Source organism: Eurosta solidaginis, chromosome 1 (assembly GCF_040869045.1).
Source record: "Eurosta solidaginis isolate ZX-2024a chromosome 1, ASM4086904v1, whole genome shotgun sequence".
Classification (NCBI taxonomy): Eukaryota; Metazoa; Arthropoda; class Insecta; order Diptera; family Tephritidae; genus Eurosta; species Eurosta solidaginis.
This window is the reverse complement of record NC_090319.1, coordinates 89,037,342-89,058,981: the sequence shown is the minus strand read 5'-3', so window position 1 is coordinate 89,058,981 and position 21,640 is coordinate 89,037,342. Positions and strand designations below refer to the sequence as shown.

The 21,640-nt window shown below is 29.9% G+C and overlaps 2 protein-coding genes across 3 annotated transcripts in view; one reads left to right on the top strand and one right to left on the bottom strand.

Annotated features, from left to right (window-relative positions):
• The window catches only part of ClC-a (chloride channel protein 2), a 247,584-nt gene that overhangs the window by 38,257 nt on the left and 187,687 nt on the right, over positions 1-21,640 (bottom strand). The gene's annotated exons all lie outside the window — the stretch shown is intronic.
• The window catches only part of Lk6 (Lk6 kinase), a 99,906-nt gene that overhangs the window by 56,637 nt on the left and 21,629 nt on the right, over positions 1-21,640 (top strand). For both annotated transcript variants that reach the window (XM_067759037.1, XM_067759038.1), the window contains exon 2: positions 17,680-17,862. In XM_067759037.1, the coding sequence (XP_067615138.1) occupies positions 17,680-17,862 (183 nt within the window). The remainder of the gene's footprint in view (positions 1-17,679; positions 17,863-21,640) is intronic.

Sequence of the window (21,640 nt, the reverse complement as noted above, 5' to 3'; positions counted from 1 at the left end):
GGGAGTCACGTTCGCATAATTTCACCTATTTTGGCTGCATCCGAACTGCGGCCAGCCTCGTCCAACTTCGGAATGTCGCTCCATAAAGTCAAAAAGTTATTCAATGTAATCCTTCGTTTAAACGTTGTTTTTTCTATAAATGTGTACAAAATTGTTGATTATTGTTTGATTAAAAAAGGTTTAACTACCGGCTTTGAATTTTTTGTTTTTATTTGGTACCGTTTTATGAGACCGTGCACCATCTAACTCTTATCAAAGGTGGTATCAAAAGACGTGTTTCGATCTCCGCTTTTAGGATTCCAAAGCGGAAATTAAAAATTTTATTTCTGTCGAAAAATATTTACAAAAATCCACAAAATGGCCCCGAGAGGGTCCGAAATATGAGACCAGATCCATAGTTTTTTTGCACAGAACATCTTTCTGCGTTCGCGGCCTTCGGCCGCGATTTGTACAAATAACCCTGGGTGGACCCCATGCCTTTCTGCATTAGTGTGTACAAAAAATCCGGCAAAATACAACAACCACATGAAAATTTGAACCGAAATGCTATGACAAAAATTAAGTTTTTAATTAAATTTTATTTTTAATTTTTGTTTTCGGATTCTTAAATCGGAGGTCGAAACGTGTCTTTTGATACCAACTTTGAAAATTTTTGTTAATAATTAGGTGGTGAACCGTCTTCTAAAACTTAACACTTTTTCAAAACAACTGCAAAATTGTATGAGACAACTGCTAGTAATCAGTGTTCAGATTTTGACGTCTTTGACAACTACACTAACACAAGGTTGTAAACGGTAATGCCACAAAAAGTTGTTCGACTACACAACTCAACCGATATTTTTTTTGACAGGTTGAGTTGTAAACGGTAATAGAGGCATTGAACATTTAAAATAATTTTTTTTATATTTAAGAATTCATGAGCTTAACACCGGCTTATAATAATTGAATTTCAATTATTATGTTTTTTCTAAGAGAAACTGAAAAGAAAGAAACATTTACTGGCATATTGCGATGGACCATTTGTAAATGTTTCTTTTCAGTTTCTCTTAGAAAAAACATAATAATTGAAATTCAATTATTATAAGCCGGTGTTAAGCTCATGAATTCTTAAATATAGGTATAAACTGAACACACCATTAAACAAACATACATAAATAATTTTTTTTATTTTTTTTTTTTATTTAAAAAAGTTTCAGTGTAAATATAATTTGGTTTGACTTCAATATAAATTTTTTTTGAACAATCCTGCTCAAGAAAAAGAGCTCTTATTTTCCACGACTGGTTAAATTTTCGAGTTTTTTTTTTTTAATTTTTCAAACAGTTTTCTAATTGTACTATCTGATTGCAATCTTCTAAATCCACCTTCCAATGTTTGACTCAATCAATAAACAAGCAAATGCGACAATAAATATAACAATTTATCTGTCCTCCGCCTCTTAATTTTTTGTATCACGAGCTGATTGTTTTGCATAAACAAACTAACAATAAAATTATGATAACGCTTATCAAAAGCGACATTATGCGACAAAAAACATTGAGATACACACATACATACATGCATCATCATCTTTTCATAGTGTACATTCAAGTACATTTCAAAGATACATATACATATGTATACTCTACTATTATTATTTATATGTGCTATTTTTACTTTTAATCGCTAGTTGACATAACGTCTAACCAACTGTCTGTCGGCACCCCGACAACAATAAAAATTTTAATTATTATTATAATCGCAAATATTTGCATTTAAAAAGGCTCGACTCTATGCCCGTATAAGCGCAAGCCTATATTACTGATTGTGTGAGATGATAGGTTAAAACAGCCCATCCTTAATATGGACTTATAATTGCACACATATTTACATACATGCGGATATTTACGTATGTGTAAAATTATATTTGCAATTCTATCAAATTATATTAATTTCGCTAAATGCGTCATAGAAATGGAGATATGTATTTTTTTAAATAATTTTTATACTCAACGTGCTTTGCACACATAGTATATTAACTTTAATTGGATAACGGTTGGTTGTACAGGTATAAAGGAATCGAGATAGATATAGACTTTCATCAAATCAAAAATCATCAGTATCGAAACAAAATTTGATTGAGCCATGTCCGTCCGTCCGTTAACACGATAACTTCAGTAAATATTGAGATATCTTCACCAAACTTGGTACACTAGTTTATCTGGACCCAGAATAGATTGGTATTGAAAACGAGTGAAATCGGATGATAACCACGCCCACTTCTTATATATATAAAATTTTGGAAAACATAAAAAACCTGATAATTTAGTAAATAATACGCCTAGAATGTTGAAATTTGACATGTGTACTGATATTGAGCCTCTTGAAAAAAATTTGGAAATTTTTTTAAAATGGGCGTGGCATCGCCCACTTGTGATAAAATCAATTTTACAAATATTATTAATCATAAATCAAAGACCGTTAAACCTATCGTAACAAAATTCGGCAGAGCGGTTGCCTTTACTATAAGGAATGCTTTGAAGAAAAATTAACGAAATCGGTTAAGGACCATGCCCACTTTTATATAAAAGATTTTTAAAAGGGTCGTGGACGAATAAAATAAGCTATATCTTTGCAAAAAAACAGCTTTATATCGATGGTATTTCATTTCCCAAGTGGATTTATAACAATAAATAGGAAAAACTTCAAATTTTGATAAAATGGGCGTGGCACCTCCCCTTTTATGACTAAGCAATTTTCTATGTTTCGGGAGCTATAACTCGACGAAAAATTAACGGATCGTAATAAAATTGGGTACACAAATTTTTCTTATAGCAGAAAATATTTCTAGTAAAAATGGACGGGATCGGTTAAAGACCACGGCAAATTAGATATAAAACAAGTTTAAAAGGGTGATAGACTCGAATAATAAGCTAGCAAGAAATAGTTTTGAATCAATGATATTTCACTTATCAAGTTTTACTGTAAGAGGAAATGGGGAAACATTTTTTTTAAACGGCGGTGCCACGTTTTATGTAGAAAAGTAATTTATCTGAAATGAAATGTACAATTGAAGTTCACGCTGAGTATATAATGTTCGGTTACACCCGAACTAAGACACCTTTACTTGTTCTATTTATTACTTATTCTATTTCCAAACTCAGGGAATTGCAGTTAAACCCATATACATACATTAGGGTGCTTCAAAATAAAAAAATTATTCAGCCACCCTCAGATTTGGTACTTTTCAAAAGTTCAAAGATGCTAAAAGGACGGTGCATATAGAATAGATTTAAAATTAAAAAAATATTAATTAGTAAAACCGATAAAATAAACCAAAAAAATTTATTAAAAAAGGAAAAGAAATAAAACAACTAAAGAATCAAAAACAAAATATAAAGAAATAAAAAATTAAGCAACAAAACAACGGCTAACTTGTTGGTACTTGGAAGCGAATCCCAGACTCAGAGAAGGATTTGATTAAGGATCGCCGGGTACCGAAACATATGCATCGCTGTGTTTCAAAGTTTGTAATCTCTATATATAAAAATCAAATTCTGTGTGTGTGTGCCTGTGTGTTCCCTATGGAAACGCATTTCCCACACTTCAATCATCACCAAATTTTGGCTATAGGTTCCTTCGATCAAGACGAAGGTTTTTCATATTTCAGAACTAAGAATTTTAAATTAAAAAATTTTTTTTCGATTGCGACAAATTTTGTATGCCAGCAAAAGTTACTCATACGCCATGTACGTACTTAAGTCCAGAACTTTTGTTGTCATAGTATTGAATTCACAAAAAGTTAAAGCGATTGCATTGAGTGATTTAAAAGTTTTTATTAAATTTAAGCATTCCATTGTAAAATTAGCTGTCTATATGAGATGATAGACAAAAATTGTGCAGCTAAATTATTTTGATTAAGTTATGAGATTTTGAGTATGAATTGTGTGTAACACAATAAAATTTGAAAAATAAAGAATGATAAATTAGAGGAATGAGGGATCTAAGAAAAAGAAGGAGAGAGGTAGAGGGTGTAAAAAAGAAGAGGGAGAGATAAGGAAATTATAAAGGGTAAGAATGAGAAAAATTGGGAGATACATTTTGAAGATCAATAAAATCTTTTATACTGATTGCTTGACTTTGAGTGACGGGATGGAATGCATTACAATACACCTTCTTATTTAGATTAGTATCTGCCCAACCCGAGTACCGCCGCACATAGGTAGATTTTCAAGTTTTAGGCGGAAAAAACATTTTATTGCCTATATCTTCTTAAAACTGTTTAATAAATGAAAAATTATAATAATTTGTGTAATTAATAGGTTTTATAAAAAAAAATAGATATTACACTGTGTAACACTAAAAAATACCTGCGCAGTGAGGCTATTTTGCTTGTTGTTAAGCAACAAGGGTGTATCAAACCCTCTTATCTAACCACCTATCTGCAAGTATCTGCAGCTAAGTGAAATGCAGTTGGCAATCTAATTGTGCCAAGCACTATGTTCAAAACTAATTTTCACTTGGACGGACTTGGAAACAACAAAACTGGTTTTGAACACCAAAAATCAAAAAAAAAAAAAAAAATGTTTTTTAACATCCTAAATAAAATAGGTTCTTTATCAATTTATAACTTTTAAAAATCACAAACACCATTAATAATGTTTGTGTTTACCTGAAATTTCAGAATCCATCACAATTACTCAATTCAATTGTCTTAAAACTTCAAATATTCACTTTTGCGATTTCACATAAGTCAAAAAAAAACTATAACACGCGTTTCAGAAATAGCTAAATTCCGATTACTTGACAGCTAACGCCAGGTATGCGATGGATGGGAAGGGGTAGAATTATTGTTCCCCTGTCTATTCTTAAGCTGTGGGAGTGATTTTTTTTTGTAATTGTGGCAACTTTCAGAAATTCAATTATGGCCTCCTAAATGTCTAAAATCTACCTAAGTGGGCCGGGTACCCTGCTAGTTTTAAGCAGTAGCAGAAATAAAAAAAAAAACAAATGAAACAAAAAATAGAAAAAATTTATTCAAAAGTACTTAAAATAAAAAAAACTATTATATTATATTATTATAGGAAAACAATACAGAAAAACTTATAAAACAAAAAAAGTTTAATAAAACAATAGAATAAAAATTTGAAAAAAAAAAAACAGTAATTAAACCAAATATAAAATACCAAAAACAATTAAAATATAATACAATTCCAAAAACTGAAACAAAACTAAACACAACAAAATTATAGCACATTAAAAAACGGAAACAATTAAAAAAGAATAATTTAAAGAAACAATTAATTAAAATAAAAAAATAAATAAAAGAAATAATTAATTAAAATAAAAAATATATATATAAATAAAAGAAAAAAATACATAAAATACAAAATTTATATAAATAATTAAAATACATATAAACAATTTATATAAAAGTAAAACAGAAAAATGTATTAACTGAAACAGTTAAATGAAAGAAAAGAGTGCAAAAAATCGAAAAAAGCATTTATGAAACAAAATATAAAAAGGAGATCGAAAAATAATAAAAATAAATAAAATGCAATAAACAATGAGAAAATCGAGCTTAAAACACATTCAAAAAAAAAAGAAAAAAATAATAAAACTTTTTTTTTACAAAACATAAACAAAATATACAATGAAAGTTAGAAGGTTAAAGAGAACTAAATAAAAAAAATTTAATAATATAATAAGGGTATATAAGGGAATAGAATAAAACCATTTGTAAATAATAACAAAATATTAAACAATAAAAGTAAAAAAAACAAAGAGTTAAAAATGCATAGTTATAAAACATAAATTAAGAAAGGTGAAAAAAAGTTGAAAAATAAAAACGTTTTAAACAATAAAAAACAATTAAACAATAAATATTAACAAGAATAAAAAATTTAGCCAATTACAGTCTATTAAAGGTTTGAGGACCTGGCTTGAAATTTTAGTATTTATTTATTCAACTCCAAAATTATGTTACTCACAATATACTAATAATACAAATTTTATACTTAAAAAGATAAAGTATAACAACCATGCACTGGTGTAATCCTTGAAGTATGATCAGCTATGCAGGAAAGGTGTGGAACGTTTTTACAAATAAGCTTTTGATGGTAAAATACACTCGAAGAGCTTTGCCAAACCACTACCGAAAGGTGAATCCGTTTAAGAAACATTTTGGATATTACTCTCTTAAAAATTTAGCTCAGCTCGCAAGATTGCAGACAGATTCATTTTATAACATATTTCCGCGTTTCTTAATTCGGTTTTTCGGCTTCTTCGTTGAACACACTTCTTATAATATGATGGACACATGCAGTCTATATGATCTCCTTACAGACTTTGCATTTCAACCTAACCTACAGGGTTTTGACAGCAGGGTGGAAGCATGAATCATTGCTATAATATAAATGTAGAGGCTATGAATATTATTCTTAATGGACAATTGTTGTCTGAGCACCAGCGAAGTATAAAGCTTGAAAATATTTGAAAAATATATATATGTAGTATATTAGGGTGGGTCGATTTGTATGGACGAAATTTAACCGAAATTACTATTGAAAATTACAACTGAAGCTCAGAAAATTACAATTGAAATACAGGAAATTATAATTGGGGTGAATTGAAAATTCTGAACTTCAATTGTAATTTTGTGAACTTAAACTGAAAATTCTCTGAGCTTCAATTGTAACTTTCTAAATTTCAAATACAGCTTTCTGAACTAAACCTGAAAAAGGTGTAGAGTTATCTTTATATATAAAAATCACGTGTCACATTGTACGCGATGGACTCCTAAACTACTGAACCGATTTTGAATTTGTTTTGCACCCCGTGTGTAGTTTGATCTAACTTGAAATATAGGATAGGTTATATCTCAGTTTATAGTCGCAATATTATTTATTTTATTGCACATTTTTTTATTAGTTTATACGTAATAATAAAATGTTACGTATACGCAACGGCACTTACCTTTTCAAGTGGTGCGGATATACTTCCGTGTAATTGGTTGGTGTTTAATTACACAACGTGCTTATCTATAAAAAATATTATAGCGAATGATATCAAGTATAGCACATCACCAGGCCCAGCGAGAAGGAGGGGGGGGGGGGGCTCCCCCCGGACCCGGGGTTTCTGAGGGGTCCCGCGATTTAGAAGTACTAAGATTTTTTTTTTTTAATTCAGGAGAGTCTTTAGGTGTTCCATGTGCAATTGTTAAGCCAAATTTCAAAAGCAAGGAATATCTGCATTTCGTTTTAATATTATAGTGAAGTGTGAAAAATAAAAATCTATATATATAAAAGGAAAGGCTAAAATGTGTGTTAGTTGGTCGCCGGTGTTTGAAGAGATGCGTCGGTCGATTTTGTTCAAACGTGGACCCGGGTACCCCTAGAATATGTGGGTAATATGGATATGAAATGAAAGCTGTTGCTGAGAGCTCTAAAGTAATTTTCATTGTGATATTCGATTTAGTCGCATCAACCTTGCAAAACTGATAAATATGCATACGAAGCCGAAATAGAGGCATGAATTAATAATACCCACATACCTATTTACATACGTCCTATCCGATTTGCCTGAATTCGGTATATAAATTTGCCTATATTAGTATTTACGATCCTTTTTTCCGGGAAGTATACCAGAGACGGACTGGGACTGGGATTAGGACTAGGACTGGGACTGAGACTTGGAGTGGGACTGGGACTGGAACAAAATACATACCACCCTCTGGGACAGACAATAAGGGATGAAGAAGAATGAGAAGCGCGTGAGAGAAGAGAAAAGAGAGGATACTGAGAAAGAAATAGAATGAGACGAATATGGAGATAGATGAAGCGAAAAAGGCGGAGGGAGGAATGAATAAAAGGATCAGGAAAAAGTGAAGAGGGGTGGGGGGAGGGCAGAGTTAGACGGAAAAAGCTTATTAAAATGTATGCAGATAGGCCAAATTTAGGGCAGAACAACGTCTGCCGGGTCTGCTAGTATACATATATGTATATATAACCGAAATTACATGGTGCAGCTCAAGAATAAAAAAAAAAATACTGTAAATAACGTAAGAGATCAAATAACAAACACGTTGAACAGAAGAAAAACGATGATTTTTAACAATTTTTTTTAAAGCAATTTTCTTTCTATAAGATCGCGGGTTCGAATGGAGCTCATGGCCTAACAATAACTATTTTATCATTATTATTGTTATGATAAAAATTTTTCTTCAATGAAGCAAGAAACAAGATAGAAGTAGAAATAATGAAGACAGACAAACAACCGCTGTGATAGCTGAATCGTTATAGAAGCAGCGCCTAAACGTTGCCGATGAAGGAATTTAGCAGTCCCCGAAATGGATCTATACAACGAGCTTTGGCAGTTGTCAAAATTTTTTATTCTAATTCAAACATTTTTTCATTTAAGAAAAAAGTTATCATAACAATAATAATAATAAAATAATTATTAGCTGTATTTCGTTGCTAACTAGTACAATTAAAACACTAGCTAGCTTACCGAATTGCATGGAAAGCAACAATAAAAAGTAATCGAGTTGAGTTGGCTAAACGCTTTCAGTTGAAACCGCTTAGGTAATTGTCGACCTGATTGATAGTGTTGTAGTGTTGCATATTCAAAAATAGGGCACTATTGTGAACGAGCGAATGAAATGAACATACGAATATGCAGATAAACAAAAATAACAAAATAACAGCGTGGCGGCAGGGTGACATACATACAAACAAACACACGCATTTCATGTATTTTGTTTTTGTAATTCTCTGGTTGAGTGTCAAAAACATACTGCGCTAGAAGTAGAAATGTCATAGCAGCGAAAAAAAGTAACAATTAGCTGATAAACCTCCACTATCTGTATGGTTTTGGCATAATGAAACTGTTTAGCTGGTTGAAGCGTTTTCTTCAAGCTCGCTTGAAAAAAATACACCTATTGTTAGGCCGTGAGCTCGATTCGAACCCGCTATCTTGGAATTTTCTTTCTTTTTTCTGCTAGAGAGGTCTATTATGTCACTGATCAAATTATTCTACACAATTTGATTTAAAAATATAGAGTATATATGTACGTAATTGTGTATAAAAGGTAAAGGCAATACTTAGAGACAAATTACAAAGCGTGCAGCGAGGTATTCATATTTATATGGCAGAGTGGATAGAAGTCATTGGAAAAAATTATATAACAAGACATGGCTTTGTCGAGTCTTTTAGCAAACAGATTAATCATCGCAGAGAGTGTGGGTTCAAATCTGACTCCCTGGAGTAAACCTTTAAAGAGACAAGCGAAACAGCTTTCCTTCGCCTTGTCCGTACTAATATCGCGTTGTTTAAATTTTAGATGCGCAATTTTTAACAGTGTACGTTACAAAGATATCACCCATGCGAGGTGCTAGTGCACGTGAATTGTATAATGCTTAGTTAATTTTTTTTATGTCCCCACATTTTTAACAAATTTGATACCTATATTTATATACAAATGTTTCTATGTTAGAAAGCATTTACGAACTGCGATCATTTCTGCTCTGGCTCGCTTTCGCATTGTGTTGTGTGCCAACTGTGCCAAAGTGATAAAACGCTTAATAATAGTAGGCACATATGACAGCGTACAATAAATAAATTAAAAGATAAAACAACAAATAAACCGCAAATGTATGTGATTTATTCCCCTCACTGACACCCAGATGTTTATTGGGTGGACATATTTGTGTACTTGTATATGCCGAAATATTTTGTAACTCAGTAGGAAATAGAGCGAAAGATAACAATAAAATATGTACAGACTAGAAGGGAACATTTGCAAATGTTTGTATATATCATTTAGAAAATTATTTAAAAAAAAGTTTACAAAAATTATTATCTTGAGTTTAGATAGGAATTCAACCAAATAGATTGTTTGAAACTCTTAGCCGCTGTGGTTTAAGAAGAAGTACTTCGTGAAAATGTCAAGTATAGGGGAATTTCTTTATCGCTACAACAACAGCACTTTAGAAAGATATTGTTAAAAGCTATAGGATTATTTTTGGGACAGTTTCGGAATTGTTTAGGAAGCTTTTCGATATTATTTTGAAATTACATATTCGGGAGCCATTTCGGCTAAGACCAAGGGCAGAGTGCCTGCTATAAGCAATGCTAGGCGTGAAAAGGTATATACAATAGACTGGGTCGATTTATTAACCGATATCGCGCCATCGACTTTTCGATAGGATTTGAGCTCAGGGAAAAAAGTTCCACTACGCATACCCAAAAAAAAAAATGATTTTCGAGCCTGCGAAATTTCGTTTTTTTTTTTTTTAATTTTTTGGGCTTTGATTTTTAAGGTTTTTTTCATGACCTACTAAAAAAAAATTTTCTGAATTACAAATAGAAATTCTGAACTTCCATTTTAATTTTCTGAACTTTAATTGCAATATACTGAACTTAAATTGAAAATTCTGAACTTCAATTGCGACCTTTTAAACTAAAACTGAAAAAAGTGTAGCTTTCTGGTAAAAGAAAAAAAATATATATTTTTAAATTTATTAATATTTTGTTTTCCAAGATTTTGTTTGAAAAACTGTATGTAGATCTATAGATAACTTACATTATCCATGCAACTCATGCCCACACTCGTGTTTGAACAAATATCCAGATTATGCTTGCATATGACCGCTGTTTAGATTAGAAATTATTGTCACATACTATTGATTGACTGACTTGACAGGTAGATGCGATTGTCCAAGCTGAGCTTTTTATGCAGTAGATTTAGTTCTGTTTATATTTTATGTGTTTAATTAACATTTCCTTGTTTTGTCTTAATATCATTTAAGCCCTTTTTGCTTTCAGTTGCACATTGAAAAATTAAACCAAATAAAACTGGTTGACGTAAGGGCTTTGATGTATATGTATGTGTATGCACACCATATATTGCTTGAACGAAGTTAACATCACAGATCTGTATTGATGGCGCCATTTAAGAGGTCGGATTAAAGGCGCAATTGCATTTACATTGGTGTAGAAATTGTATAAACCAGAGCCGGAAATATTAAAAGTTTATTGCAAAGAGAGAGAGAATTAGTTAAATTTTTTTATTTACATACGAGCTTTAGTTGAATTGTCAAACAAAAACTTTTCTTTACTCCCTGTTGTATAATTAAGATAAAAAACGAAATTCCTTAGATTTAGAGCAGTGATCACTAAAATTGAAACTGTGACTGTGTTGGTAAATGTATTACCATTGGGTGGGGGTGGTTTAGTCGTTGGTTAACAAGCAACAGGACAAGTCATACGCACGCATATGAAGTGAGAGCAAATTATTATTTAACCAGCTGTGGCGGCCTTTGATTTAGAGTGACTATGTTTTCCCTTTCTTGTTGAATATTAATTTTTATTTTTTCTCAATATTTTGTATATCATGTAAGTGCTTCTTTGGAACGCGAGTTTTAATCCTTACTTAGCAAATGTAAATTTACACGCAGCTGCGCACACAAAAATAAAATAATGGGCAAGTTTTAATAACCGAAATTTTTTGTTTTTAATTTCATTGAATTTTTTTAATTGAATATCGTTAATTTTCAAGAAATAAAAATAAAAATAATTCACAATCGTAAACAACAAAGAAGAAATTTCCCGTGAGTACAGGCTTTTTGGGATTGTCGAAATACTCGTAGGGCTTACGATTTCTTCTCGACCAAAAGCGAGCACTTCGCGGGAAAATCGTAAGTTCTACCTATACTGCTGGAGCAATGCAGGCAATAATTTGAATTTACGAGAGGCTTTCGAACTTTATGAATATTTCCGGATTCGAGAATGTCGCTAAAATTCGTTTTTCTATATATCTCGTCTCGAAATTTGTGCTTGTGTTTGAAGGAAATCGTAAGCTCTAGTTAATATTGGGAATCTTGAATATACAAAAAAAAAAAAACAAAAAAAAAAAAAAACAGGAATGGAAATTTTGTACCGTAAATGAAAAAAAGGGGATGAATAGACACAGCTTTTCTTAATCTTCGAATTTTAAAATTAGAAACATTAAATATTTTTTCCCAAATTGTATTAATGTATTACAAGTTTAATTTTTGTTTTGCAACTATTTTAATTTTCCTCAAAATCTTTTAATTTCAAGTTATATTCACAAATTTTAATTTTTTTAAATACTCTATTACATTTTTATCTCTCTCTTTCACACTTTCACACTTTAACAATTTTCAAATTTTTTTTCAGCCTTTACGCATTTTGATTTCTTTTTTTTGGAGTATTTTTCGAACTTTGATTTATTTAGGTTTGATTTTTTTCGAATTTTGAATTTTTTCTGGTCTAAATTTTTTTAAATCTGGTACATTGAATATATTTCGTATATTTTTTTGTTTATGTTCGAATATTAAATAACGTAATATTCGAATTTAGAAGTTTCTCAATCTTTGACTTATTTTAAAATTTTAAATCCTTTCTACTTTACATTAGTTTAAAAACTGGGTATTTTAATTTATTTCAAATATTTTATATTAATTTAAAACTTCATAATTTTAAAATTTAAAGGCTTATTTTTTAAACTGTTTTTGATCATTTTGATTGTTCGGCTTTTGATTATTTTTTCCAATTTTGAATTTTTATTATAGAAGATATTTTTCGAAATAAAGTTTATGTCAAGCTTTAATTTGTTTTTTAGTTTGAAATTTTTGTTGTTTTAATTTTTTTAAATATAAGTTTAGAATTTGGTTTGACTAATTTTCTGTCTTTTACACTTTTGGTAAATTTGTTTAAATTTTTCTTTTTTGAAATTACTATTTTGTTCGAAATATTTTCTCGAATTTTGACATTTTTCAAGTTTGAAATATTTTAAATTTACTATTTTTTTTTTGAACATATTTCGAATTATTTATTTGATTTTAAGATTGTATAGATCAAATTTAAAATCTTAATTTATCTTTGAATATGAAGTTTTGCTCGAAAGTATTTCGAACTTTACTCATTTTAATGTTTTTTAATTTTTTTTAAATAAACCAGATTTTTTAAATAAACCAATTCCAGTTTATTACGAATATATTTAACTTTATTCATGTGAAAAATGAAGTTTTTCAAAATTTGATTTGTTTATAAATTGTCGAGCTTTTGTCTAAATTTCTGATTTTTCTTTGGATTACATACATATAATAAGACATTTTTTTAAATTTGCTGCTTTAAATTTATTTCGACTATTATAACGTTTTATGCGTGCGCCATTTCTAATTTTCCAAATATACATTTGTAAGAAATTCAAATTTTTTCGAATTGTGAAATACTTTTAAGTTTTGCTGTTTTATTTTTAATTAATTTCTGTTATGTTTATATTTTATATCTTTTCCAACCTCATAGACTTTTTTCGAATTCTAAATTTTCGAAACTCTCAATTTTTTTAAATCAAAACTTTTATATACAAATTTTCGAAGGTGATTTTTTCCTAAACTTTTCGAACTTTTGATTTTCCCCGTTATCCCAAATATTTTTTTAATAAAAATGATTTTCGCTTTTCAGCTATTACGTTTTAGTTTATTAATTTGTCTTGTACATCAATATATGTACGTAAGTGTGTACCGTCATTTGAGCACTTTATCTTTACGGGAACAATAAAAAACATATCATATGAACACATGTCAATATACTTATCTAATATAATTGGCCGATTTTGTTTTGATCTTTTCATTCTTGATTGCTTGCATTTGCTGTTTTTCTGTTTTGCTTACGACGAACTGCGCAATTAATTTATAATCATAGCACAACATTTTAAAACAACAACAATAAAAACGTTAATACTTAGTATATAATAAATATTCTAACCAGAATATTATAAGAGCAGTGCATGTAAAAACTTATATTTATAAATGCATATAAAGTTCACTACAGGACAACGACTGAGATCAATCCAAAACAAACAAACACAAAATTGACAACTGGCAAGCTGTTGCTCCCTGTGCGGTCTATTACAACCCACTAAACAATTTGCTTCGACTTTTTGCACAATCGTTGAGTTGCATCTTAAGATTTTCCGAAATCGGAACCGATTTTGTTTTCGAAGTTAAGAAAGTCATACGAGAGGTTTCACACGACTGCTTTACGATCCTGTTGATACGAAATCGTTAGTGAAAAATTGGTTTTGAGAGGTTTGGAACCGCCTTCTTTCTTATCAAACTTGTATACTCTGCTCGTGGAGCTAATATGGTAGACTTTTTGCATCATTTTTTTTTTACAAAAGTTGTCATGCGTCTTTTCTTATAGACAAACGTAATGCGTTGCTTTTTCCCCACTGGGTTATTATAGTTATTATTGCAGCCTATGTAGCGTATAATCGTATTCAGTATCTTTAATATTTAGTATTTTCTTTAGTTGTTGCTTTTCATTGTTTTTCACTTAACCGGCTTTTTTCTCTGCCGGTACTTGTTGTTGCCGTTGCTTTGCATCGGCGAATTAAGTTTCGTTTATTTCTTTCGTAAAAGGGTGTATCGGTATGAATTTAGAAAAACGATATTTTTAATGGATTTTATTCGAAATTTCTTTAGAGCCTATTTGGGAATTCAATTTAGATTGAAACTAATAGTCTATTCGAGTTCCTTACGGCACCATGGTTGAGTCACTCTTGGTTTTGCTTTTCATGAATGAAATTGGTTACTTTTTTAAATCATCTAAGTTTCTTCTCCCAAGTTTTCGTAGAATCGATATTTCGTCAAACGTTTTCATTCTGGAGTAGATATCCCACTAACTTTTCATGCACTTTTAAAAGTTTACAGTAAACTGGCTTCTCTTCCAAGATATGCAGGACTTTAAGGACCCCTATACCACGGACGCCATATCCTTCATTACGCTCAAAACTAGTATATGCATCTATTCCTCAAAGAACATTTGTTCGGTGAATGAGAAATAAATTTAAATCTGTAAAAAAATGCGTAGTAATTTCCAATTTTTTAAATTTTATTATATTTTTGTCTTTAATGAAAGATAATTTCTGTAGCTGCTGCGTATCAACTATTTTCAGTGTTGCAATAACATTACTTACAAACCTATATACATAACTATGAAACATATAAAGCTGAATTAATTGCTTTTAAATGAGAAAAAGAAAAACAATTTATATCGGGACCCTACGTCAGCAGCAACATGCATCCCGTGCTTTCTTGTTATTATTCTTCTTTTTTAGTGTAATTGAAATTGGCAATAAAAATGTATTTATTACGCATTTTTTGTTTTCTTCTTTATAATGATCTTGCTTTTGTTTTTATATCTGTAATTTATTTGTGTATTTCACGTTTCGGTTTGGGTTTCTCTTAATGAAATGAAATTCATTAAAATTCACCTAATTTCTGAGATATTTACTTAAAGAAGCAGCAGAAGCACCAACAATTCGAAAAGCATAAAAGCATGAGAACGTTTTTTTAAAATACTCAATGAATCAAGTGGCAGATAAGTGGTTCAAGTATGCAATCCATCAATTATTTGGAGTCTACGCTGTTGCTCGTTGTATTGAATAGTGGCAGAGGTAAACAGCTAGCCGCAGTGGTTTGGTGCTAGCGTGATACGCCTTTCAAACCAGGATATTCCAAGTCCCCGCCAAAGAACGTCAATTTTTTATTATGATTTAGATTAAGAAAACGTAAAAAAAAATAAAAAAATAAAAAATTTAAGCGATTAAAAACAAAAACAATAAAAAATAACAAAAAAAATTTAAAAACAAACAAAAATGGAAAAATCAAGTAAAAAATTTAAAAAATTAAATTCTAGATTAGAAATCTGACGACTCGAGTTTAAATCTCAGCCTGGGGAGAATATAATTTCAGGGGCGAAGTAGCTGTAGTACCAGCCAGGATGTTTATTTCCTTTCTTTTTCTTTAATAATAAAATACAATAATTAAAAAAAGAAAATATTGTGCAATAGTTGAAAACTCGTTAAATTTTATGAATACAATAAAATAAAAAAATAGAAGAAACGAAATATAAAAATAAAATAAGCAAATTAAAGAAAATAAAACATAAAAACATATATGTATATGTATAGATATAGTTTAAATACAGCATGGAATAAAAAGAAAATAGAATAACACACAATATAGTAGTAACAAAAAGAACAACAGCAGTTAGCAAAAATAAAAAGCTTAAATAGAAAATTGTACGAAAAAACATGGATACGTATTAATAAAAATTAGAAAATTTAAATGAAATAAATTATTATAAAAATAAAGAAAATAAATAAATCATAATAAAATTATGTTTATCAATACAAAAATAATTAAAATAAAATATTCAGAATCAAATATTAGATTAAAAACAAAAAATAAAAATGAAAGGCAATAAAAATAAAAAAAAGTATGCAAGTAAAAAGCAAAAAAAAATTTAAAAATTTCAATAGAATAAAAATAAAACCAACTAAAATAATAAATTGAATATTAATTGAAAAGTAAAAAAAAAATAATGTTCAATAAAGAAGAAAGCAAATTAAAAAGTCAATAATTCAAAAAAATATGAGAATAAACTAACAACTGAACAACATTAGGATGAAATTATAAGGTGTAATAAAAAATAAAATAAAAAATAAAATAAAAAATAAAATAAATAAAAAAAAACCATAAAAAAATTTACAAAAAATATAAGAAAAATTAAAAATATAAAAAAATAAGAACAATTAAAACAAATGGATGAAGAATGAACATTAAAGAAGGAAAACTTAAACAAAGTAAGAGAGAAAAAATATAAGAACAATAAAAAATAAAAATAAGAACAATTAAAATAAATGAATGGGGAATGAACATTAAAGAAGGAGAACTCATGTTTATTGAAATAAAAAAAGTTAGAGAGGAAAAAATAAATTCTGCAACATCATTCACAATATTTAATTCTGACTCAGCTGTTAAAATTGATTGACTTATCTTTTGCCCAGCCTACATCGTATATACATCACTCATATGTAAAATTATGTATTTAAGAGCTAGAAAAAATATGAAGAATTTCAAATCGTCGCCCGTTTTGTCTACCAACGAAATTCCTTATCGATCATTTACCCTCAAGAAAACTTTCTGCTGTCTACGCTGGATTATAAAGTTTTTATTTATGAGTAACATTTATCAGCAATGAAATTGACTTCTCTTTCGCTTAGCTTGTTGAAGTATGTATGTTATTTAGTTCCTATTAACTTTAAGGCTGAAAAACTTTACGAAAACTTAACTACAAAAGTTCAGTCTACATCGAAAGGAAAAAGCTGGTAAAATCAACCCGATAACGGATCAATTCAAAGGATATGTCCGTCAAAATTCGAATAACAGTGGCTGTTGATGTACAGAGATTATTGTGGCATGACAGTCGTAAGAACAACGTAGTGAGCATGAATTTCTCTTTAAAATTAGCTTGACAGTTGCTCGTTGTTGAAATGAACAATGAAATCAGTTCTTTTAACAGAAAAATCTGTTAGACTTATTGAGAATCTGTCATTTTTACAGAATTTGTTAACTTGAGAGCAACAGCTCTGTTGGAATAACTAAACAAACTTGTTTTTTTGGACAAAAAGTTCCGTTGAATTAATGATGATGCAATATAAATTTTACTCAATCTGTGTTAATTCAAGAACCGCAAACCTGATTTGTTGGTTTTTTAGCTTCATTTCTTTCGCTGTATGTAGACATATGTATGTATTACATTCTGTTAAATAAATTGATTGCGAAAAAAATTACAATAACTTTTCCCTTTTCTATTTTTTCTTATAGGTGGACATAATGAAATCACTCGTTACAGCAGTGATGATGTTTCGGGCAATGAGTCCAGCGAGGCGCCCAAAATGACGGAAATCGAACGTCAAGCGGAACTCAATCGTCATAAGGAGGAAATGCAAAAGAAGCGACGTAAGAAGAAACGCACCAGTTCCTCTTTACATTCTTCAACTTTTCAAGGTAAGTGAATTGTTAAACGTGAAATACATTTATTAGTAATCATCGAAATAAGTTTTTTTTTCTGTTTTTTGGGTTACTTTTGCTTTTGTAAACAAAATAGATACATATTTCAGTAATCACATTTTTAATTTGTTGTTAAGATCTTATTCACTTAGTTACTGTTGATGTGGCTTATTTGCCCTCGAAAATGTGATTAATCAAATCATTTTAAGGTGGAACACCAGCGGCTTATTAGACTCAGCGAGTACAAGTCAGAGCTGCTATTCAGTAAGGCAACTCGTATATGGTGGAATCGGTGATGCTCGTGACTCTAATTCAGGCAAACTAAGGGCGCTTTTTTTATTTCATCAAATCATTTTTGAAAATCACCAGCCCATACTTCTCTCGCTGGAGCCATCAACCGGTTTCATTACCTCTGAACACCGTACTTTTCTTAATTTCAAAAAAGCTAACTGGGCAGTTAAAAAAATGCAAGGTGCGTCCTGATGTTCGGCAAAATCATAGATTCAGCTTCGGCTCGCGTCATTCATGCTAGTATAACACCGAAAATCAAGCCGAAGCTGCAGTCTGAACTAGAGAACATGATCTAGAGAACGAGATCAAAGAGATCCCCGATACGGCTCTCAACCTCATAACACCCTTCCCCACTAGAAAAAGTCATCATTGTTTTCTGAGCAGACGACTGCACAATTTCTTGTTTTTAGATCTCTGGTTAATGGGTGTGAAGTGGCGCCAAGAGAAACTTTTTTTAACGTTGGCTATCTTTCCCTCGTACAGATAGTATATTCTAGCATTGATGTGATTGTGCTCAAATACCTCACACATTGTCTAGAACAAACATAGATTTATACATGCAATGTTTCGGAAAAGTGTGTTAGCATAGCTAAAAATAATTTCAAACTTTGGTATATGAAAAAGCGTATCTAAAAAAACTAAAAAATGAACTAGACAAAAATATAGAGACACAGAGAAGAGAGCATGAAAAAAAATTTAATACATCAATAAACGGATATTAAGAAAAAAATAATAATTACACCAATAAAGAGATATTAAGAATATAAAAAAAAACAAATACGAAGTCATTAAAAAATTAAACCGCAAAGAATACATGAGGTTGTTAGTACAAGACTATATAAAATAAAAAATATACTTAAAAAAATATAAATAAAAAAGACTAGATAAGTAAACAAAAAAAACTTATATATATTTACCTAAGTGAAACAAAAGCAAAAACTAGGTGAATATTATTTTGCTCGTTTTTGTTTTTGTTTGAGGTGAAAATATGGCACAAGGCAAATGTATACGTCATTAAAGCTAATAATGAACAAAATATTGTTGGAAGATTCTAGAGAAATTAAAAAAAATTAAAATAATAATAATCGTGAAACATTGCACTGCCACGTGTAAAATTATTTCTTGTTTTTTGTATTGTTGTTTATTTTGGCTAGCGAAAAGCGCCATCGAAATAAACATAAATATGTAAGCACATGAATTTGTGGTTTTCTACGCATAGCCGGATCTTTTTCAAATAAAACATGAATGCACAAAGCATTTTATAATATGTGTTTATCATGCGATCTCCACGGCTATTTGTAGAAAAGAAATTCAGGGACCGTTTAGAGTATAAAAAAATATTCGTATAGAAAAAAAAAAAAATAAAATAATAAATAAATAAAATGGAGAAAAAATGTAAAATTTAAAATATAAAAATGTAAAAAAGGGAAAAATAAAAAAGACGTAAAAAAAATGGGAAGAAATAAAAAAAAAAAATTGAAAAAAGAAAAAAGGTAAAATTAAAACAGGAAATAAGGTAAGTGTCCCTAATTTCGTGGTAGTACGTTATTTCGTGGCATTTCGGAATTGGGGGAGTGTTTCTTTAAACTGAAAATTTCATAATAAAGGTTGGTTTTTACGGTATAATAATTGATATTTTACTAATTTTTAATATTAAATACCAAGCAATATAAAGTTGGAAGCTCGGAAAATGAGCCTGCTGTAAGGAGGCCTCTCAAGTAGAGTGTTAAGGAGTCCAGTGTATTTTGTTAAGCCTGTAAAAATTGTATCGGTAATTTTTTTTTTATGATGATAATTTTTTGGTATTTAGTGAACATTTCTTAAACGTTTCTATTACTGGAAAACTCATTGCAATAATTTTTTTTAATATTTCTTAACCACGAAATTAGGGACACACTTTTTTTGTGATGTATCTAATTTCCTGGTACCCACGAAATTAGGGTAATATAATACTTTATGTTTTTCATATTTTCTTTAACATTTCATAAGAAACCCTATTTTTTTAATTATTTTAATTATTAAGTATACCGCGAGGAAGATTTTGATGTAATTTCGTGGTACACTTTTATTAATATATTCGTCAATATTTTAATCAAAAAGCTCTGCGAAGCACAACATTTTAACGAAATGATGGTGTGTGAAATCGCGCCTCTCTTTAAATATTAAAAAATGTTTCCATTTATCTTTTTCCAAGCGTCAGTACAATCTGAGTACATCGTATGCTATTGGTACTGGTGTACTACAATCCGTTACAGGATTTAGGAGTTGTGTTTGATGCAAAGTTTAATTTCAACAGTCATTTAAATGGTATAATTTCAACATCATATTCTCTTTTGGGTTTCATTCGTCGCAACTCGTCTGAATTTGCCGACCCTTACACCCATAAACAACTCTTTTCGTCGCTTGTCCGGTCACACTTGGAGTATGCAGTCTTTATTTGGCGACCATATGATCAGTTTTCGATCAATAGGATCGAGCGTGTGCAAAAAGTTTTTCTGAAACACGCATTACGTTCCCTTCGGTTTGAAGATCCAGCTCCCTCGTATGATGCTCGACGTATGCTAATAAATTTGGATTCTTTGGAAAAGCGACGGAAAGTTCTTTCACTTGGGTTCGTGTTTAACGTTATTAATGGCGTAATTGATTGTCCAGTTTTACTTGAGCGTATTAGTTTTAATGTTCCGCGAAGAAATCTGCGTACAATGTTCCCCTTTTATTTAGAAAATTTAGAAAATTTTAACACAAAATATGCGAGTATGGCGCCTATTGCTCGGGCATTGCGTGAAATGAATGCTTTATTTTCAATCACAAACCATGTTGACTTTGCTTCCTCAAAATCACACTTTGTAAAAACACTTAATGCAATTTGTTAGTAAAAAACTTGTGTTTTGTATTATTCTATATAATATTTACTTCTCTGTTTGGGATTTATCTAAATATATTGTTCTAGTCTGTAAGGTATTTGGTACTGTAGACTTAAATAAATAAATAAATAAATAATGGCATTATAGAACTTTTGTTTATTCAATAATTTTTCATTTAATTTAAAAAAATTTATGAAGATTTCAAGTTCTTTACTATTGTTTTGAATGAATATTGATAATAGAAAAAAAAATTAGAATGTAAACCTCAAATTACCGCTTAAAGCGATACCACGAATTTACGTACACCAAATTTTGTGCATGCCTCTAATTTCGTGGTATACTGCGCATTTACATTTCAGCAGGAAAGCACGCATTTTTGGAGTGGAGTCATTTATGCGCGTATTTTTTCAAATAAATTTAAGAAAACTGCCTCAAATTTAATTCGATCTCTATTCGCTGATTATTGGGTTAATAACTTAATTTTATAGAAAAAATGACAAAAGCTAGTTACACAAAAGAAGATTTGACAGAAACGCTTAATGGTGTCACTAATGAAAAAAGTAAAAAACAAAAATAAAAAAAAACATTTTTAGTAATAATAAATAAAAGCAATTTTTAGA